Here is a 16,752-nt window from a genome sequence, read left to right as displayed (position 1 = left end):
TACCTAAAAAGATTGTTATGGAATTTTCCAGGAAGTTAGTGCTCAGTCTCCAGGAAGTTTTTATTTAGTTTACCAATTGCTTGGATGTTTCCAGGATCTTATGAGAACCCACTTCCAGGTTACAGAAATAAAGCAAGCAAATAGTTCTAGTAGACCAAAATAAAAACTGAATGCAGGAAAGAGTAAAGTTTCTGCAGTTGGATAATGGGTAAATGAGTCATTATTGAATGAAATAGTAATAAAGGAATCATATCATAGTGGTGATATCTCCAAAACAACTGAAAACAAGGATAGACTTTATTCAATTATAAAGATGCACTGAGCTTGTTTATTAACTGTCCTATCTTCTTGCTATACCTTGTGCTTCTGTCCCTCTCATGCACCCCTGTACTCCTGAAGACTATCTTTCTCCACCCAATACTTGTATATTAGCACAAGGAAACCAGCATATCTACAACAAACTGAAATGATACCTACTTGAGCCAATGTATATTCACAGTCACCACTGAAACTGTATCTTTTGCTGTCAAACGTTTGGTAATGGCCATCTCCGTACACTGTACATGTCCCCAGGCATACCTCACTAGAGCAGTTCCACTTTCTGTTGACACAGGTACTGTTGAAGAAAACAATGGGTAAAACCAATGTTCACCATTGGATGAACAAAATGGATCTCTGGTTTTTCCTGATTTATAAAACTGGTCATTTTACAATGTTGTGAGTTTTCGAAAACAATATGAAAACTTTCCGATATTTCAGACTTACCAAGTATTGCATTTCACTTGGATTTTAGAGCCTGCTGGGTATACGTCATTGTTATGTAAACATGGACATTCTTCTTCGTGTATACATCTTCCTTTCCCATCAGATATAAGGCCTTCAGGGCAAACACAGCCAGATACACACTTGGTACTATACTGCAAAGCAAATAAAGATATGACAATTTACCAGACTGCAAATGTAATATGTAATGTCAAAGATAATTTAGCTCTGATCAAAAAAACAAATCCAACCCTGAAAATGATTTTAATCAATGCTCCATTTTTACCCCCTGTAACTCCTAGGTAAAGATTGCATTGGTCCTTCTCTCACCCAAGTTAGGGAGGTGGAACACCTGCATTGCCTTGACAATCTAATGCTACTCATTGTGCAGTTAAACTGTAAAGCTTTTATCACAAATATCTTGCAACAAGGTGCTAGTTTAAGATGGCAGCTTTAGCCTACAGTACAAGAGGTCTTATAGTTATATTGACGCTTTAACGAAGAGAAAATAGATGATGAATATAGTTAAAATAATAGGGATTGGGATATTCTGGAAGAAGGCCCTTTAGGGGGACTGTGGTCATAACCCAAGGTTATCCCAAGAGACATATAGGGCTATAAATATAATTAATATAATTAAGAGCTTCTTGATCCAAGGAGAAATCCGATTGACTTTTGGAGTCAGGAAGGTTAGGTAGAAGGGTTGGTCTTTTTTTCCACCTTATGTACTATGTAACTATATGACCTGAGTCAGAAATAAATAGTCAGATGAGTACTTGGAGGCAAATAGTACTTTTTAGTTTGTATAAGTTTGAGTTTTGTATAGGCTATAGTATGTGTGCGGCCTAAGAACTGTTATAAACAACACCCCCTAAAATAGGCTTTTACTACATTAGAACACATGCTGTTTTTCATATTTTCTAATATATATTTGTTATAATATTATGTAAACTTTTACAGTCATTTAGACACATAGCTATAAATACTAGAACTTGGGAAGGTGGCAGACAACGTTATTCCCTCATTTAAACCCCACAACCGGCTCGACATTTCACAGCCTAGATCAGTCCATCCAGCCTCACACAGATGGAACAAAAGATACCCATGGTTCTTATCATTTTCAATAAAACTTACACAGCTCATGTCTAAGGTCTGGCAGCTCTTCTGGCACTCTGAGCCCTTGGTGCCAGCAGTTTGGTTGGTGCAGTCAAAATAAACCTTTGGGGCATCACAAGCTATGTAGAAGTGCAGAGATGGACAGATGAGCATCAGATATTCATTGTGTATTCGATTAATCGTCTCTGTGTTATGATTATAGTATCATCTATCTGAAAATCTTAAGCTAGTAGCACATAAGAGACTGGTAGCTCTGTGGTTATACTGAGGAGCCTTGATGGATTGGCACACTCCCATATGTACAGGAGGGTAATAGTGTATTTATCCACTCTAACTTTACTATCCCTAAGAAATGGAAATAAACCATAACACATAACATAATACATATGTAAAATGTTTACAATGTTTAAGTATCTTAAAATTAATCCAAAAATCAGAAGTAGCTCTCCAGTAATGAAATGTTGCCAATCGCGATCTAGTAAATTATCATTGCCACACGTGTGTGCAAAATGTGTGATGCAATGTTAATTTCTTGATAAAATATTTTTGTGTTTCTAAATGTTGGCCTTATTACCAGTGAGCGCATATGAAAATGTCTGCAGGAGATTACACTAAAATGTAGTCTTACCTGTTATTTGTGGCTGTTGACCAATGCAGTCCAGTTTTCCCATGGTGCAAGTGCTGTGATTTAATTGACAGTCATTAGTTTTCTACAATGGTATGAATTGTTAATGTTAACCGGTATTTAATCTTGTCTGTCTAGTGAATTACCGGAATGGAATAAAAAATAATTTGACAATGACATGATTTTTTTTTTCACAGAATAAAATACATACCATATGGCCCCGTTGTCATGGACAACTTCTCCTGGAGGTACCGCTGTGCCTTTGTAATAGCAAGGACAGGATGATGGGACAACGCACACACCAGTGTCATCTAGGTAGGTTCCATTTTGACAGATGCAGCCATCGATGGGCACAAAGGAGATGTCACAGGTGATGTCATGTTCACTAAGGGAGCGGCAGGTTGGCTGACAAGTGTCGATGTTGTAAGTGTATGATAAAGATTTAGGGCAGGTGGTGGTGTACGTACCTGGGGTTTAAACAGAGAATCTTGGTTAATCAAGATGGTTCAACAATAAACTGCTAAGCAGGTGCCTATCCACCTAGCCAATTGTACAATATACCGTATTTGCTCGATTATAAGACGACCCCGATTATAAGACGACCCCCCAAAATCAAAATATTAATTTAGGAAAAAAACAAAAAGCCTGAATATAAGACGACCCTATAGGAAAAAAAGTTTTACCAGTAAATATTAATTCATGTAAATATATTTTTTAAATTTCCTTTTATTTGCCAACCTGCCCCCCCCAGTTATGCCACTCTGCCCCCAGAAATGCTTTATACCCCCCCTATTTGCCACTCTGCCCCATGATATGCCTTATACCCCTATATGCCACTCTGGCATATAGGGGGTTAAAAGGCATATCATGGGGCTGAGTGGCATATAGGGGGTTAAAATGCATTTCTGGAGGTATATATGCATATCATGGGGCTGAGTGGCATTTTAACCCCCTATATGCCACTCAGCCCCATGATATGCCTTTTAACCCAGCATGTACTGGCTGCCTTGGCTTGATAGGAGTGTGATTGCTGCTAACAGCAATCACACTCCTATCAAGCCAAGGCAGCCAGTACATGCTGGAACCTGGGGATGATAGTAGTGGGATTACAGCCTCCCTATGCCATGCTACAACCCCCACCCCCCTTACACACCCATGCTATCACACACAAACACACATTCACAAACATTTAAATACTCATTCATTCCATTAATCACACATACTTCACACATTAATCACACATACTTACCCAAAAACCCTCCCCCACCCCCTTACCTGAACTGCAGATCTCTCACTCGAAGACTTCTGCAGGGGACCGGCTGTACCAGCAACTTCTCTGGCCCCGCCCCCAGAGGAGGGAGGGGGAGATAGAGTTCTGTGAGGAATCTACAAGCTTCCTGTCCTCCTGCTTCTAACGGAAGAGACGCTGCTCGCGACCGGTAAGCAGCATGGCCCCAGCCATTTTTTTGGGGTCTGATTAGAAGACGACCCCGATTATAAGACGAGGGGTATTTTTCAGAGCATTTGCTCTGGAAAAAACCTCGTCTTATAATCGAGCAAATACGGTACTTATTAGCAAAATGTTAAAAAATAAAGATTTTGTTACTTTTGAGTTTAACTCATTACTTTCTGATATAATTAAATGAGTGAACATAACTTACTGCAGACATTTTGCCTCCATCCAGAGAGCATGATTCCTTCTCTAGAACAGGCATGGGCGTAAGAAGAAAGGGCCGCACACATGCATTTTTCACTCTCTGCACAATTACATGTGTCAAACATACAGTTCTGGTGAGAGATGAGTATGATAAATTATAAGTCTTGTTTGTTATTATGAACTTGTTTATTATTAATGTCTTATTATTATGATATCTTATTATTGTATATCTTATATTACATACATGTTCACTAGATGGCAATTTATATCACAGCTTGGCAATAATTTACATATATATAGAGTATAAATTCATGTGCTGCCAAGACAACATTGATTGCCTGATCATCACTTTCACCAGAGAACATTATCCTACCTTAAAATAAACATCTGGATTCACTTTAAGATGGCATGCTGCAAACTTTCCCTCGGGATCTTTTAACATGGAGCACCAGTGTGTCGCATATTGCTCTGTAGAAAAAAAATATGTTTAGTATAATGGCTTATTGCGCATGTAACACCGCCTCTTAGCCCAAGTTCTTGGTGGGCAGTTTTCTAAAGGATGGTGAATGTCTTTACTTGCCATTTTCAATGCTCAAGGAACATGGATTTTCAAAGCTGTTTGTAACACTTGGGCAGTTGACTTGCGTCATCCATGTATTCGCAAAGGAAGACCCAGTTCCTTCAATTACCCCACTTAGGACTTTGAAATCATCGGCTTGGATGTTGTTGAAGTTTCCACAGAGACCTGCCAACCAACGTTTTGAATCAGTTAACAAAGTGTAAACAGTATAGCCTATTTAAAAAAATGCATACAAAACATTAACCACAACTAATTAAACTAGACTGAATGGCTCATTCGTCAAATGAAAGGGATTTAAGGAGTATCTTGATACTTACCGCAAACCTTGTTTTTATATGTAGGGTCCAGGAAAATGTAGAGTTGCATGAGTGGTACTAGCTGAATCTGAAGTTGAACTCCAAATGTTGTTTGCACAATGATGAAGAAGGAGGAAGGCTTGAAGATGGTGACACTAGCTGAAGATCCATAAAAAATAATTGTTTAAAGAGTTTGCATTTCTGAGTCAAAACCATTTCCAAGAGTAACCAAACCATATGGAAGAAAAGAAGGCACCCACTACAATTATGGCTGTTGAATAAAAAAGGATAATCCAACCACAGAGGGGAACTTGACCAGGAAGATACTGAGAACCATATACCGCATCTTTATTGTTATTCCAGGAAAATCAAGCCACGCCATTTTTGATTGATCAGAACAATTAAGCATTTAGCTTTTCAGCTTTTAGACATAATTTTATATTTTAGAATCACTGCTGTCGATTGGAACACACAGTTTTTAGTAATCAACCCATCGCTAGAAAATGGAGTACCACTTCAAGTGTATAAAAAAGTTATCCCACTTAAAACATAATTTACTGATTTGTATTGTTAGCAGCTAAATATGTACTAAACATACCTGAAGAGATAGGTAACTGGGTGAACAATGAGTTCACATACACACTGCCGCAGGGTTTGATATAGATAAACTGGTAAAATAATAGGAATTGAATAGATTAGTTGGTAGGCATTTGTAGTGAATACATCATCATATGAGTTTGTTGCTTAAGATCTTACATCTTTTCCATTGTTCAGACTGAGGATGATGCTTTTTAAACAGGTTTCGGTGTCCGTCAGGCCACACTTACGCAGTTCTCCCAGCACATTGAATGTGTTGTTGTTGCACGTCTAAAGTAAAATAATGAAGAAACGTGAGTATATGCTTAGTTTAAAGGTGATTTTCTTATGATCTTTACCGTTTATCCATACAGACAGAAAGTGTGGTAATGTACAAATAGGTCGCAGATGGTTTTCTGTATGTAGGTATGTCCAGAATTTCTGATAATTGTGTTTTGTTTCTGAACCTTTTTTTCTTAACACATTTAGAGATTCTTGGTATACACAATAGAGATGTATTTTATAACTTTAAATACTGTATATATAGTGAGGAACACATCATTTTTTTAGATCTCAACATTTAAGTAGAAAATGGTCGAATGAAAACAAGAATGCAACTTTATAGGGAAGGAAAGCTGTCATTATGCCTCATGGCTCAAAGGAATATACAAAAGAGAGCAAGATACAAGCTGCAAAACACCCAATGCATGTAAAGTGCAAACATTTCCATCTAGGGAGTTTATTTAATTTACAAATGGCAAAAGGTTTAAGACTAAATGTTTTTTTTTCACATTCTCCTCCACTACTTGATAGAATGTCCATGAAGACTACGGTATATGAGGGAGAACTCACTGAAAACTGAAAATAATGGAGGAGCAAGCGAGAAACATATAAAAAAAGCATGGGACAACATTCAATATCTAAAAACTTTTTTGGAGCGTCATAGCAAAAATCCCAAGGGTATTATTTTCTGTGCCATAGACAAGGCTCAAAGATACTGGAGAAGAGGAAATAATATAAACATTATGAGGAGGAACATGTATTCAATGTGGATACCCTGAAACCACAGGGATTTAATGCAGAGTTTGATCTGTTTAATTATCTGTAAACTTTACACTTTACTCTCTTTTTGTATATATTTGTTTACACTTTACACTCATTTTAAATGAATAATATGAATTTTAAATGAATAATATATATATACATTAGTTCTAATAATAAGAAAATACTCCTGCTACTAAATCTAATAGAGGGTGGTCATCTTCTGTCCAGAGGACTAATCACCAAGTTTCTTTTTAGTGTTCTAACTACTTCTCCTTTTTCTACCCATCTTCTCTCTTTAGCTTTGTGGACCAATTAAAGAATATATGCAAGACATAAGAAAGTGTGCTACATTAAATAAGCAAAATCAAGTACATGTAAACATGTTTTTCCAATTTCATATTAACAGGCAAAAATGAAGATGTCCTGGTGTACCTTAGAAATGACATAGCTGCAGTCTCCATGGAAGGTATAATGAGTAAAATCAAATGATGTTATATGGGATCCACCTTCAATAGAACATGACCCCAAGCAAGCTTCTTCAGAACATTTCCACATGCCTCCTAGACAAGTGCTGCGAAGATGTTATAAAGAAAAATTATAGCCATTACAAGTCTGGAGCAGACAAATCCTCCCTTCCCAATGCCCATAATGAAATGCGGATTACCAAGATCGACACTGTGCAGAGTATCCCGTTCCTGATGCATAGACTTCCCCATTGAAAGTGCAGGCGCACTGTTGGAGTGGTATACAGCCCAAGTTGTTGATATCATCAAACACCGTCCCTTGAAAAACAGGTTTATGTTAGAATGTCTTTTTTAGTTTTCATGATTTATATCCTTTTACCTACTCTAGAATAAATGAAATTGGCTTTCAATATCATCTGACTTTTTAATGTTGTTGACTTAATCATTTTTGGTATTGTTTGCCAAGAACTTGTTTGAGGTCAGAAATAACTTGGCAGCGATGTGTATTCTTTTTATTAATATTGTGTTGTGTTTTTTTACCTGCAGGACAGAAGCATCCGTCGATACAGTGACTGTCACAGACTGATGACCTGTCAGGGTTGGTGCAGGTGTTTGGACATGGACTTCCACATTCCTTGTACTCCAGGTTGTAATTACATTGTAAGGCTGAAATTGGAAGATCAAATAGTTATGTTATTTCAAAACCATGTTAAATATAGAGAAAACAAATACGTGCATTCATCATGCAGTGTATTGTAAAGTGCATGTATATGGGAGTGACAAGGAAGGCAAATTACATGGAGTAGTAGGTGGCTAGAAAACGACAGCAGAGCACATTTACATCAAGTGACCTTGACAGTAACTGCCTACATAAATATATAGTTAAATTAAATAACAGTATAATTATTTTTAAAATGAAGGACTATTTCAGCAGTGTAAGAATGAATGAAAGGTCTATAATGTTTTTTAGAATGGATTGGGTGTTGCTAGGAACAGGCACAGCTTCTTTGCTTCCAGAGGCCTTCACAAGAAATTAAAGCTCTATTCTTTAGCCTAGGTGTGTGTGTGTGTGTGTGACATGGTAGGTTATTTGAAATCAGATTCCTGGACAAAACATCATATTAACATTCTTAACTTTGTATTCTAATGTTGATTGAATTCCACAATGCTTCTCAACTCCCTGTTTTTGTTATATGTTAATGAAAGTCAAAATTTGCTTGACACCTGTTTCCGTGCAGGATTGAAAGCTACCCATTGTACAGTGCTATGGAATTTGATGGCACTATATAAAACAATAATAATAATAATAATAATAATAATAATAATAATGATGGGCAAGTTAAAGGTACTCACGGCAAAGCTGAGCACTTCTCCAATTGTGAGGCCTTCCTCCAGCATGGGTACACTGGCGGGAGTATTCAGTGAACGTGTTACATAGGCAGAATCCAAATGCATCCTCTGCACATCGACAAAGGTCCTGAACACAGGCTTCAATGTACTTCCGGGGATCCACAAGAAGATTACAGGTGGAAAACGCAGAACCTGTCAAAATCACTTCACATATTCTTCTCTGTTCAACAGAAGAACACAACTATGGTTAGCATATGAAATACGATCAGATTCTACATTTCATTCCTCTGTGTAACATGCAATACTTTTTATATGTATAGCGATGTCAGTATAAATTATGGGATTTGTAGTTCTGAAAAATTAATCTTTACCCTAAAGCATGAAAAGTACTTAGGTTTTTACCAAAAAAGCACTCTTTTGAAAGTCAATCTCTCTTTTGGAAGCCATACTTACAGTGTCTGTACAATTACTTAGTGGAGCCGCTGTCAAATCCTGGCATGTATCTGTAGGTCCATTCAATTTCTGCATGTTCCCATACTGAAGTTCAGTGACTTTAACATCTATACAAAATCATGTTTCCGTTAGATTAGTTTATTTTTATTACATCAAGAGAATAGACACAATAAAAAATGTATATGCATCTTACTGTTTGTTATAAACTCGTTGTAAATTGGGATCCCATTGTAGTCGCCACAAAGACCACAGGTCTGGTTGGAAAATTTTGGATCCAGTTCCAGCTAAATCAAAAGAGAAGACCGTTTTAAACTATTATAACTATATGATCTGTAAGTAAATATTCTATAAATGAAAATTAATACTACTGTTAAAATAATGATGAAGATGATTACAATATATATAATTGTAAAGGATTGATTTGAATCTTTGAGACAAGATATAGAACGAACTGGACTTTACCAATACTGCATCATCTTCATTCCACATGAATTCCAGACCCAGTTTGGCAACAATTTTGATATATAATCCACTTCTTCCAATCTGGACTCCAGAGACACTGTATGGAAGTGCCACACTGCAGAAAAATAATAATACTATTAATAATAATAATAATAATAATAATAATACAAATTGCAAATCGGAAAATACGTGGCTTGTATGTAGGTGTTTGAGCATTTTATCTAACAATACAGCATTTCCCAGGCATATGTATTCCATAATGTCCATGCAGTTCTTAGTGTTTTGTAGAATAAAGGCTTTTTTTACCTGAAGCTAAAGGTCCTATAGGTTCTCTTAGTACTAAAATGTTAGGCGCCAAAGCCACAACACTTTGTGAAACTCTATGTACTGTCTAACATTTGTTCTTGCTTACCTGTTCTGCAAACACTCGGGGACTTCCCAAATATTATGTCAAATCTAACTGTCTCCAGGGTATGCTTGCCACATCTTGTTTAAGGTGGAATCATCTTTTATATGAATATATTTAGCCAATACTACTGTGAGCAGCCACATATCGAAACAGTGGGTTGTGTCACCCATGATTTTAAATCCTCTGACATGATTTTAAATCCTATTTCTATTTACAAAAATATGTTGACACAAACTGTCTGTCTTGCATGATCTAAAAGAAAATGGCATTGCTAATTATAGTTATCACCAAGGACCAGTCATGAACCCTTAGAGGATAGATGTTAATAAGGACTCACCGTTGACTGTTCACTGTAATGCTGCCATTGGACATTTCAATAAAAACACCATCGATCTTCATCACAATGTTGCTGATTGTGGGCAGCCTATTCTTAATAGAGCGTCTGATTTGAATGTTGAAATCCTCAAAGGTGCTTTTGCAGTTGGAAGCATACAAGTAGTTGCAGGTTCCAGGGTAGTGAAAGATGTCTCCATCAAATGTCTTGAAGTAGAAGTTGCCCCAGGTACTGCAGACTTGCCCATTGTGAGCAGAGACACTACCTGTAATTCAAAAGAGCTTCAACTTGCTGTAGGTATGACCTCTCCCATTCAGCATAGGTGGTGGTTGGTTCAACATATGCTTATTGATAATACAGACAATCCTTTTTTTTACTTTTTCTGTCCCACACCATGAGAAATGATAATGCAGTTAACTTTATTTGTAGTCATATCTAATGTAAGAATATTTGCTTTATTCATACAGCTCGACAAATTAACCTGTTTTATTGGGCAAACGATCGATTTATCTTGCAGGAAAAAGTGGTGCATCAGCCTTTGAGCAATGGCAATTGAGTAACTCACTTCTTATAATGGGAGCCACTGTTGATCCAATGAAGGTCATTACGGGAGCCTCTGAGGGGTCTGTAGGAAATGTGCAACAAAATGCAACCAGTTACTCATAACATGCGTTGTATGTAATTATAGCATAAAATGACAAGGCAAGGTAAAAGAAGCTAACTAACACTTTATTCAATAAATGTTCATGATATCCTTATAGGAACACTGGTTGATGGATAGACAGATGGATCGATCGATAGATAGATCGATAGATAGATAGATGTGAGATAGCTCATTTGGCAAATGCCCCTGCATGACTACAGAACCTAATATATTTTATAATTATTATTTATAATTTATATAGTATTATTAGATGTGTGTCTGTATACAATTTGTCCTACCTTTTGCAGTACAAAATGCTGTCTGAGCAACTGTTAGAGCAACTTTTATCACCAATATGTTAATAACTTTCTATATTCTCTGTATTTTTGTTAATCGCATTGCTATATTTGTTTCAGTAGAGAAGGAGGATGTATGCGAAGATAAAGAAGTATTTACAAATATATATTCCTACATGGACCAAAATCTGTTTATTATTTTCACAAAATAGCGATGAAGTGCTTTGAGAGTCACATATAATTCACTAGAATTGGGTATGAACCCAGAATTTAGATTTTTACAATTTCAATTGTGCTGTAAAAAATATAGTGTAATTTGAATCCCCTAACAAGGGCATTTGTGTTAATGCAAATAAAGGGAAGTAACACTATACATGCTTTATCAATTATAAGTACACAACATATATTGTACCACATTTTACAGGCACTTGTCAGTTCTACACAAAAAAGTATCAAAGATGATTCTTCACTTACCAGATGCCTGAAGTTCACCTTTTAAAAAGAAAAAAATAATGAAATCAAAATTGTGTTCACTAGATTTAGGTTCTATCAATGATGTACCCGTTACTGACATTTTGGAATGTTGTAGTTCCAAAAAATAATTTTGACAGCTTCAACCACGATTTTAATTAGCAAACCCTTATTAGCAAACGTAAAATTTTTTGACGTAATAGTGTGATAGTAGTACACAGTAAATTATAGACGGCACTTGATTATGAACATAAAAGGATACATTTATTAAACTTTGACCTGAACATAACTTAAATGTAACTTTAGTACTAAAATTAAAAAACAATATTTTTTTTTGTTCCAATGGCAATTCTTAAAAGAAATCTTATTCTCTCTACCTCTCGGTTTACGTAATATATATATATATATATTTTATTTTTTATTATTATTTTTTTGTCAATTAAATTCTATACATCTTCATCATAATGGTGCTTACCTTGTGCACAAAAAGAGGTAAATGCTATAAGGGAGCATATTGGAATCCAAATGCCCCTCAAAGTTCCCATTTTGCCGGAAGTTCAGTCACTGAGTACTGAACTTAGGGTTTTCAGTGATGGTGCAACTCTCCTGTTTCTTCCACAACCCTTTTTATAGAAAAAAGTGTGGATTCCTCTTGCGTCACAGGAGCTGTGCTTGGGTTTGGTGGGTGGGTTTTCATGCCAACAACTTAAACGTATCTCATGCTTCCTCTGTACAGAAAAAAGTATGACCCAGGATGTTTGTTTTTTTGGTGGATGGTTGAAATTTACTTTCACAGGAAAATTCTTGGAGGTGACAAAGAATCAATGACAGCCATAACAAATGAACAACCTGTGTTTAACTTATTTTGAGAATAAATCTTAGTCGTGAACTTGAAAGGCAATAGTGGAGGTAGATAAACAGTTTAAATTAACCATGTTTTAGTAACCTACTTTAGCGACCGGTAACATGCTTTAGTGCTACTAGCATAGTATTTCCAGAAGCTGTCCGGTGGATCCTATTAATGTAAAATTGCATGTTATACATTGCGTTGCTTTGTTTTATCCACTAACTTGAGAAAGGCTTGACAAAATGATAGAAAATAAACTAAAAATACATATCCTAATGTTAAATTTAACTATACATTAAGTAGATGGTGCAGCTGCGTATAATTGTTATCTCTGATAACACCAAACAAATTGATTTTAACAGGTGTTTTCTGTATATTTAGAAAAAATATATTTTTATATTACATACAGATTAAAAGTCAACACACATATTAACATACTGCTAATGAAGGAGAAAGCTTACAATCTATTAAGAGTTTGAGATGGAATAGACAGAAGGTAAAGAAATGCTTGGATGAGGATACTCAGCAACTAGCTTTCTAGAGGCCAAGGTTACGAGAAATTTTGGCCACTTTTTCTTGCCTACATTACCAGACTATTTGTGATGCTAGAATAGATCAAAATGAATAAAAAATGTATAAAAATTTTACCATATAGAGAGTGAGAAACAAAGTAACATATACATTAGACTTGTGCATTTAGATTCCTACTTATTGGAAATTTACACAATTTTGGCAAATTTGGTGATTCGTATGAAGCCACAAAAAAAGGCCAGATGCCCCCCCACACACACACAAAGTGGACAAAGGGGACAAAGGGGATGCAAAAAGCTCTGAATTTTTGTCCCTCACGTTCTATAAATGTTTCCCTAACTTATCTGCTGACCACTTCCGCTTCTGCTTCCGCAACTTCTTGCTCTTCATCTTCTCACTTTCATCTTCTCTCTTTAATCTATCTTCCTCCGTATCTCTGGGGACACATCATTTTGGCAGAAGTTCACCTTAGATCTTACAATTAGGATAGAAAAAAACATAGCCAGTTTGCCTTAAGGTCAACTTCCACCAAAATCGCGGCCCTTTCAGTGACGTTCTCCCCATTTTGGTTATGGCTGCAGAGGTGCAGATAAAGAGAGAAGATAAAAGAGAGAAGATGAAAATCAAGAAGAGAGAATAAATGAATGAGAGTGTGAGTGAATGAATATGGGCACCAAGCAACAAATTCTGTTCCCAAATAAAAAATGCCCCCCCCCGAATGGGCAGCGAACTTATTCTTTGTCTTAAAACGAATAGGCCAGAAACAAACCTAAAAATTTGTCAGAAGGTTTTTTTTTTCTCATATGCATCATCAGAATTGCATGATGTGTAACCTTTTTATCCGGTACTACCTGCTTCCTCACCTAAAAGCATAGAAGATTATCATTTATTAAGGAGGGCAAAGCTGTTTCACTTTTTCTTGATTGCAGTTATGACAAGTGTTCTTGGAGGTCATCTATTCACCTGGTCACTTGACGGTAAAACATCTTACCCAACAGTATCAGGCTGTGCGATTAAAACGCCACGCAAAAGGAATGAGGCAAAAAATCTGTGGCTTACCTCTGTAGAAAGTAACCAAAAAAATCCAGATAACTTTTATTGATAGACAAACACAAGAGTCACTTATTAAGTCATCCATTTAAGAAGAATTAATAAGATCATCTCTTATTCAAGGAATTATAATAATATCATAGTGTTTTAACACGCCTAACGCCTAGTGGCCACCTCTTTTAAACATAGCAAAGCACTTGTAGTGTCCTTTATTTGGGTACAGGAAAAATATACTTTCTCATTGAATATTTTCTTTATGTGTTCCCATTAGATATTTTTAAGCATTCTTTTTCAGACATTTTCTTTTGGATAATACCCTTTGGGCATGCTATCTTCCATACTTATTTAGGCTGCCTTATAACTAGGGCAACCAGGACAGTATTACCACTTGCATATTGTCAGTTCTTCTCTGGTGATTCCTTGCCTGAAAAACAATTGCAAAACAGAATATACCAGTTTTCACAGTAGACTTCTACCTTTTAGCTTTCCTGTAAACAAGGTCGCCATCTTGCCACAAGCTGCTTTCAAGATAGAAAAGGTATTTAGCCTCATTTGGACTACTTTACCAGACCCGCAAGAAGGTTTATTAATTTGTGTTTTACTATATACATGCAAACTATGTAGTTTTGGGGCATTGTTTCTTTTTGGTTAAATGTTTATCTTTTCTAATGGTTTTTTTCCCTCCTCGTCCTCTCTGCCTCTGGCCTCTTGCAGACATAGGGCCTCCACTTTATTCTTTAAGATGTCCACTCGCTGATTCATCTTTCCCCCTTCTAGTTTTCCTGTAACATCTCAAGATCTCTGCAAGTCACCATCTTGTCTATAGTAAAATAGGGTTAAATATAATTGACAACAAAGCATCAGATTTAACCAAATACGTTTTACGTTTGGCAGCAATAAATAAAATTGTCATGTCATAGCTAGTGAAAGGGGAGCGCCACTGGATTATTTTTTGAACATCCACTGGAAATCTTTACTGCCTTCACATATAGGTCAAGTGCATAATCTAACCCACAACATTATTGTCAACACAACTGAGAAACGTGTGCGTATCTTTTCTGCATCACAAACTCTATTTGCCTTGCATATATGACTAAGCTATGTTGACGTAAGTTAACAACATTTACACAATTACTGAGCATATTTTGGGAAAGCTTGAGCTTAACATAAAAAAAAACATATCTGTATTTTTAAGGAGCTAGATTTTTCTCCATGGTAATAAAGATTAATGCTGTTTCAGAAAATGTACTTTTCCCATAGCTAGCCTTTGCTGCGAACTGCCCTGTATTTCCTGGGACAGTCCTGGAATTGTGGACCTTGTCCTGGTAATTTAAGTGTTCTGGGACATTGACATTTGCACAAATTGGCAGAGCACTGCTAAGGCAGCTGTGATGGGTGCACTGCAACCAGGCACCATGAAGGACAATCTAAGTACCAGCACTCGATTCTAGCGATTGATGCCGGGCGACAGGATATGATGTCATATTCTGGCGCTCACCACCGCAAGGGAGCACTGAACCAGAGGTTTGAAAAAGATTGAAGGTTTGAAGAGGGCTGAAGAAGGAAAAAATGAGAGGGAGAAAGATAAAAGGGCAGCAAGAAGAGAGATATTGAGAAATGAGACAATAGGGATAGATACAGAATAGGAGAGATAAAGACAAAGAAGAGCGATAAAGCTATAAGAGAAAGTTAATAAGGATATAGTGTGTTTGTAAGTGTGTGGATGTTTGGGCAAGTGGCTGCAAGGGCAATTATGAGCCAGTAAGGAAGCCCTGGAGATGCATAGGTGCAAGGGCAGCATGGTAGGGCTAGCCAGCCAATTGCAGGGGTTAATGCTTTTAGGAGTGGTGGGGAGTTGAGGTAGCAAGCCCGGTCATGGAGAAGTCATTGGATCTCAGTACATAGACAGCAAAGAACACTCACGCCCCCCAACCTTGTAATTGGTAGATGATTGGCTTGTCACAGCAGCGGGGATCAGTGGATAATGGGGGAGAGATGGCCTACATTTGGGTTATGGCCTGAACTGATGACCGATGGCTAAGGGATTAAAAAAGTAGGAGTGGCTGGTTTAGCTGGGTATGGCGATGGTTAGATCTCCACTGAGATTTGTTTTACGTGGTCCTATTCACCCCAAACCTATTATTGCTGTCTATCCTATTTTGCCTGTTTATTGTGGTTTCATTGTTTTTATTGAAAGTATAAAGTATATATATAAGTAACAGAGGTAGTGTTGTATATAAGTATATACAACACTACCTCTGTTTTGCAAAGGATGTTGTATTTCCTCCAACATTTATAGGTCGGTTCATATTAACGTCCTATGCTTAATATTGGTGGCTTACATGCGTTTGTTTTGTGATGTCATACGATGTTTGCTGAAAACATTAACTATTTTGTTAGTGCTGCTAGAGATAATTCTGGTGCCGCCAATCCTTTCCACTCTTCATTGGTGACAAGTTAGCAGTTTCCCATTGCTAGTTCGCAGTGCTGGAATCCTTCCAAGACAAACCATAGTTTCTTTCCATAAACAAGAATGTTCAATACACAAGGTATAAGACATTTTCCATTAGGTTAAGGTAGACAAATTTTGAAGGCAGCCTTTTAAGTTCTGGAACATTTAGAATGTTTACTCTTCTCAATACATTTGCTCATCACAAGCTTCAATTCATATAATTTATTGGAGTTTAATCTATAGGATTCTTAAAGCTTTGGAGTAGTTAAGGTGAAGCTACCAATTAAACTCAATTGTGGGAATACAAGCGCTGATATATAAGCATACCTCCCAA

At 36.7% G+C, this 16,752-nt stretch overlaps 1 protein-coding gene across 1 annotated transcript in view; it reads right to left on the bottom strand.

The window, feature by feature from the left end:
* Window positions 1–12,134, bottom strand: part of LOC128467630 (mucin-5AC-like) — a 37,680-nt gene extending 25,546 nt beyond the window's left edge. The window contains exons 1-22 of the mRNA XM_053449305.1: window positions 12,014–12,134; window positions 11,542–11,559; window positions 10,694–10,753; window positions 10,132–10,393; window positions 9,386–9,500; window positions 9,117–9,207; window positions 8,924–9,030; window positions 8,474–8,690; window positions 7,661–7,786; window positions 7,321–7,438; window positions 7,089–7,227; window positions 5,793–5,903; window positions 5,635–5,704; window positions 5,058–5,195; window positions 4,741–4,905; window positions 4,534–4,628; window positions 4,165–4,291; window positions 2,715–2,970; window positions 2,507–2,559; window positions 1,897–1,997; window positions 766–917; window positions 478–616 (exon numbers count right to left, since the gene is read on the bottom strand). Coding sequence (XP_053305280.1) covers window positions 478–616; window positions 766–917; window positions 1,897–1,997; window positions 2,507–2,559; window positions 2,715–2,970; window positions 4,165–4,291; window positions 4,534–4,628; window positions 4,741–4,905; window positions 5,058–5,195; window positions 5,635–5,704; window positions 5,793–5,903; window positions 7,089–7,227; window positions 7,321–7,438; window positions 7,661–7,786; window positions 8,474–8,690; window positions 8,924–9,030; window positions 9,117–9,207; window positions 9,386–9,500; window positions 10,132–10,393; window positions 10,694–10,753; window positions 11,542–11,559; window positions 12,014–12,083 — 2,730 coding nt within the window. The 5' untranslated portion in view covers window positions 12,084–12,134. The remainder of the gene's footprint in view (window positions 1–477; window positions 617–765; window positions 918–1,896; window positions 1,998–2,506; window positions 2,560–2,714; window positions 2,971–4,164; window positions 4,292–4,533; window positions 4,629–4,740; window positions 4,906–5,057; window positions 5,196–5,634; window positions 5,705–5,792; window positions 5,904–7,088; window positions 7,228–7,320; window positions 7,439–7,660; window positions 7,787–8,473; window positions 8,691–8,923; window positions 9,031–9,116; window positions 9,208–9,385; window positions 9,501–10,131; window positions 10,394–10,693; window positions 10,754–11,541; window positions 11,560–12,013) is intronic.
* Between the last annotated feature and the right edge of the window lie 4,618 nt (window positions 12,135–16,752).

The sequence above is a fragment of the Spea bombifrons genome, chromosome 10 (genome assembly GCF_027358695.1).
Source record: "Spea bombifrons isolate aSpeBom1 chromosome 10, aSpeBom1.2.pri, whole genome shotgun sequence".
NCBI lineage: Eukaryota > Metazoa > Chordata > Amphibia > Anura > Pelobatidae > Spea > Spea bombifrons.
Note: the sequence above shows the minus strand (reverse complement) of the source record. Positions and strands in the feature narration are given on the sequence as shown.